General features: G+C 33.9%; 1 protein-coding gene across 1 annotated transcript; it reads left to right on the plus strand.

Annotated features, from left to right (window-relative positions):
- Positions 1 to 1,279: 1,279 nt before the first annotated feature.
- LOC149194445 (uncharacterized) lies at positions 1,280 to 3,090 on the plus strand. Its single transcript, XM_089405089.1, has one exon. It carries the CDS (start codon positions 1,470 to 1,472, stop codon positions 2,601 to 2,603), a length of 1,134 nt encoding a protein of 377 aa, XP_089261215.1. The 5' UTR covers positions 1,280 to 1,469; the 3' UTR covers positions 2,604 to 3,090.
- Positions 3,091 to 4,821: the final 1,731 nt, after the last annotated feature.

Genomic DNA, 4,821 nt, shown 5'->3' on the forward strand with positions numbered 1-4,821 from the left:
ATCAATTTATGGACCAAAAAGCATAATCCTATGTTAGAAAGAGAAAACATTATGTGCAAGAGTGTTGATCTTTAGAAACTGTAAAGGGCTTTGATTGTGACTTTTTTTTTTTCGCATCTAGAGGAATTGACATGTCTTAAGGGTTTACAAAGGAGGGATACAAAGATAAAGCTTACTTACAACCATTATAACCCCTATGCTAAGTGAAAATGCCGACAAATTGCACCCACCAATGTTAGTTGTGAGTTGAACTTGGGAGAAGCCATCCCTATATTGTTGAGTTTGCGTCTTATTGTTGAAGATGCTCTCATTAGGCTAAGTCATGAAGTTGATTATGACTTTGGTTGTGCAAAGTTTGTAGGGATTTTGTATGTGGAGAATGGTCTCTATGTCATCGTTCCAAATAGTCTCCACCTTAGTTATTGAACCATTAAGGGACATCCATTATGTCTGTGGTTTCATCATGCTCTCCTTGTCACTCCTAGTCTAAAATGTAATAAGGTTATTTTTAACAACATTTATTAAAAAAATCAAAACCCCATTTTGTCAATTTCCTCCTTTAAAAGTAACACCATAGTAGCAAAATTCCTTCTGAATGATTGTGAATTCTCTCTCCTTAATCCACAACACTATTTATAAAAAAAATTCATATTTACTCGATCCCAAATACTATGATAATTCACAACAAACCCTACTAGACTCTTTTCCAACTACTCCAACATCTTACAATTTAGTTCTATAAAAACTAAATTCTGAGAAAAAAAAATTAGGAGTTGCTTTTAGTGTGACTTTTTGAATTTTCCGATGGAAAAAATTGAGGTGAAATCTTGATTCGTGTTATTTAAACTAGTTTTTGGAGTGCATATATAGATTCAGCATCCTGAAAAATTCCTAGGAAATTTCGATTGTGCAGGGTTTACCCATCAAACTTGTGATTTCAATAAATTCCTGACAGATTTTAAAAAAATTAGATAGTAAAAATACACCAGAAAAATTTCCAAAAAATCACACAACTCCAAAAAAAATTAACATTACTAGTAAAAAATCGATGAGATATAACCTACCCAAATAATTAGCCTTACTAGTAAAAAATCGATGAGATGTAACCTACCCAAATAGGTAAATCCTCAAGTGCGATATAGCCCTAATTCCAATAAACCACAGTAATCTCAAATGCGCGTTAGCCTTTACGCCTTGTCTACACCTCTAAAGGTTATTTATTGGATTCGTGAAACGAAATCGTTGATGTAAATATAACGACTTGCACCTCGCTTTATTTTTGAAAAGGGCCAAATGCACAAGCAACGGAAATCGAGTATTGACCACATCCATGTGACCGCAACATTTGAACTGGAGGCCACCCAAAACCAGATTTGGGCAAGAACGTCTTCCCTCCATAAAGGGGAAAGCATCGAAAGCTCATTTTGAAATCGGTTGAGCACAGTTTGTAAGTGTTTTGTGTGTTGATAATGGCCGCAAAGCTATCAGTTCGAACAGTCTCCGGACCGATAGCTGAATCTCTGAAGCACATCCATGCCATTCCGGCCTTCATTAGCCTCTTCTCCTCACGCCTTGTTCAAACTCCAACAAAATTATTATCAGCATTTTATTCGACTCTCAACATCCCCATTTCATCGCCTCCCTCCTTTGAAAGCACCCCAGTAGCAAGCTTCCTTCTCAACGAATGTGGTTTCTCTCTCGACGAGGCCAACACCATTTGCAGGAGAACACCATATTTACTTGCTCAAAAATCGTACGATAATTCACGGAAAACCCTACATTTCCTGAGAGACAAGGGTCTTAATGAAATCAGTGTTCGGAAAGTCTTTTCCACACACCCCTTGTTGTTACGGCACAGTTTCGAGGGCATTGTCAAGCCCAAGGTTGAAGTCCTGGAGAGGATCGGCCTCACTGGTCAGAAATTGCAGCAAGCCCTCAATAGAAACCCTTGTGTTTTTTATTTAAATGTTAACCGTTCGCTGCAACCGAAGGTTTGTTTTCTGCAGTCGGTGCTTGATCCCTATCTAGCATCCGTGGTTTCGAACCCAGATTCTAATAAAATTGCCGGAAAAGTCATTTCGAACCACAGCGCAACCACGTTTGTCATATTAAAGAACCCTAGAGTTTTAGCATTGTCTAAAAAACTATTGGTGGGGCTTGTTAAAGATGTTGAAGGGATGGGCATTGAGAAGGGTTCTAAGGCGTTTGCTCGCGCTTTTCTTCAATTGAGTATGCTGAACAAGGACACTGTTAAGGTAAAATTGGAAAATTTGAGAGAATTAGGGTTTACAGAGGAAGAAGTCGGGATTCTCGTTAAGAGGTGTCCTAAGGTTCTGGGGTCGTCCAAGGATAAAGTGCGGCAGAATGTCAAGTTTCTTGTTGAGGAATGGAAGCTTCCTCGCAATGCTATGTTGGTTTGCCCGGCAGTTCTGCAGTATAGCATCGAGAAGAGACTGAAGCCGAGGCTCAATGCTCTCAGGGCCTTAATGGCGATGAACAAGTCTTCAGTGAAAGGTATGAACTATCCTTCACTGTGGTATATCAACATGTCAAATGGGGATTTTCATCGCAAAGTGGTGAGCAGGATACCAGTGGCGGCATAGGAGAGTGATGAAAACCCGTTGTAAAGGTTGGGATTGGATTGGTTACTCAGGACTGGTGGGATTTCAACTGAAGCGATGCTCATAGGTTTTGAACCTGCGCAGTAGTGATCATTTGCCGCTGCTGCTATATCATGCTGTTACTAAGGTCAGGACAGTGAAGAATGATGCCATTTTGAAGACGATTGTTCTGTCACTGCATTGGTTGCCTATTTGCAGGTATTTGAAAAGCATCTTCATATTGTTTTCATTTGCGTGTGTGGATTATATGTATTGGTTGTGGATAAAAAGAGGCTCTGCACTGCAACAAGTATACTAGATCTTTTGTTATAGTGGGTAGGTTCGCAAAGGAGCCCTGTTTTGGGATGTATGTGAGCACCATTTTTGGTACTCTGTAGTGGATAACCATCACCCAATTGTATGAGTATTGGTTAACATGGCCATTGCTAATATGTTTCGTCTATCATCTCATGGGTATGTTTACTATGATCGACCTGGTTGCAGCGAGTAATCTAACGTACAGAGTATTTGGTTCGAAAGTCCAGAATATGTTATTGGTCACTTTTATATTAGTGTACAGAGTATTTGGTTCGAAAGTCTAGAATATGTTAGTGTTAGTTTGTGATGTATTTTCTTATATGAATCAAATTTTAAGAAACAAGTGCCTTGGATGGGTTAGTTCTTCACTTGTTATTTAAGTTTTTTTTAGAAAAATTGTAAATTGATATATAAAATAAAAAAATTAATGGTTTATCGAAGGGTAAGAATTTGTATAATTTAAATTTAGTGGATAGTAATTACTAGTAAGTTTGCATATTTACATTTTTATTCTTATTTATTAAAGTGTGGAAAAACACATAGATAATAATTCTCAATAAGAATACATTTTTTCAACTTGTTCTTCCTTTTTTTTTTTAATCCAAATACTTACTTAAATAATGGTGGGCACTAAATGATAGTAAATACCTTATTTACATGTTTTCTTTCAAGGATTTTAATTTTGGGTGATTTAAGTGTGTGAAGCTTAACAATGAAAATTCACTAGACAAATATCTATAAAGTAGGACAGAAATATTGCAACTGTATCTAGAAATTATGACAAAAAATCTGAGCTAGTTATCTACATTCAAGTTATGGCTTAATCAAATGTTTGAAAAATAATGATATTGAAAAATAAATATTTGTTTTTCAAAGTTAAACATTATAACTTGCATTGATCAATGATAAATTAATAGTGTTGGAGAGGGAAATGAAATTGTTAGTAGTGTTGCCTTGGTGGAGACTAATAAATGCCATATTATATCCATTTTTCTCCTGAAAGTAGTAAAAGAGATGATATTTAATATTTCCATTTATAAGTTATGATGTTTTAAAGTTATTAATTATTTGAGTTGCATGATTATTGCTTTTGTTTTGCAATCTATCTTTTTAATGGATGATTATATATGTTTAGGGGGTTTTTGTTCTGATTTTGATTTTTTTTTTTGGTTAAATATGTATGATTAAAATTTATATGATTTTAAAAGTGTTTTTAAACCAATGTTTTTTCAATATGGTAAGTGTGTTTTGATTAAGGAGTTTTGAGTGGTGTATATTTACTATGTTAAAATCATTTAAAAATGCATTTTTTTCAATCATTTTTTATATAAATGTAAACACCATAATAAAAGGTAAATGTATTATTGGAAAGAGTTGAATTTAAGTGTAGGAGTATAAATGATTGCTTTTATTGATTAAACAAATTATTATTGAAAATTTATGATAATTTGTAAATTTTAATTACAAGGAGAACTAAATATTATCATTAAATATATTGTTATTATACTATAAATGCAACATGAAATAATGAATGTGGATCAACAAGTTCATATTTACAATTTTTAAATTTCAATTTTGAGAAAAAGAACAATTAAGTATTGTTGTTAAGTAAACTCTTAGGTACAAAAGACGAATAAAGATTATTATAAATGCAACATGAAAAAATGAATTGATTTGAAACAATGAGAGGAAAATTTCTTTATAACTATAGACAAATTTGTGTTTGAACGGATGTTATTTTGCTGAAGTATTAGCTTACTCCCTTGTGGAATATAATTATAAAACAAGACTTATTTGGTGAAATATAGTTCATAGATTTATAGAAAAATATTTACATTGGTAGTTAGAAAAAAGTGAAAAAAAATAAGAAGGGCATATAAAATGCGCATCATATTCTCTTGCA

Source organism: Pinus tabuliformis, chromosome 2_2 (assembly GCF_031772625.1).
Source record: "Pinus tabuliformis cultivar Carrire ecotype Pingquan chromosome 2_2, CPIR1, whole genome shotgun sequence".
NCBI lineage: Eukaryota > Viridiplantae > Streptophyta > Pinopsida > Pinales > Pinaceae > Pinus > Pinus tabuliformis.

What these genes read in the sequence shown, in the direction of transcription:
- LOC149194445 (XM_089405089.1), top strand. Translation starts at nt 1,470, where the DNA reads ATGGCCGCAAAGCTATCAGTTCGAACAGTCTCCGGACCGATAGCTGAA.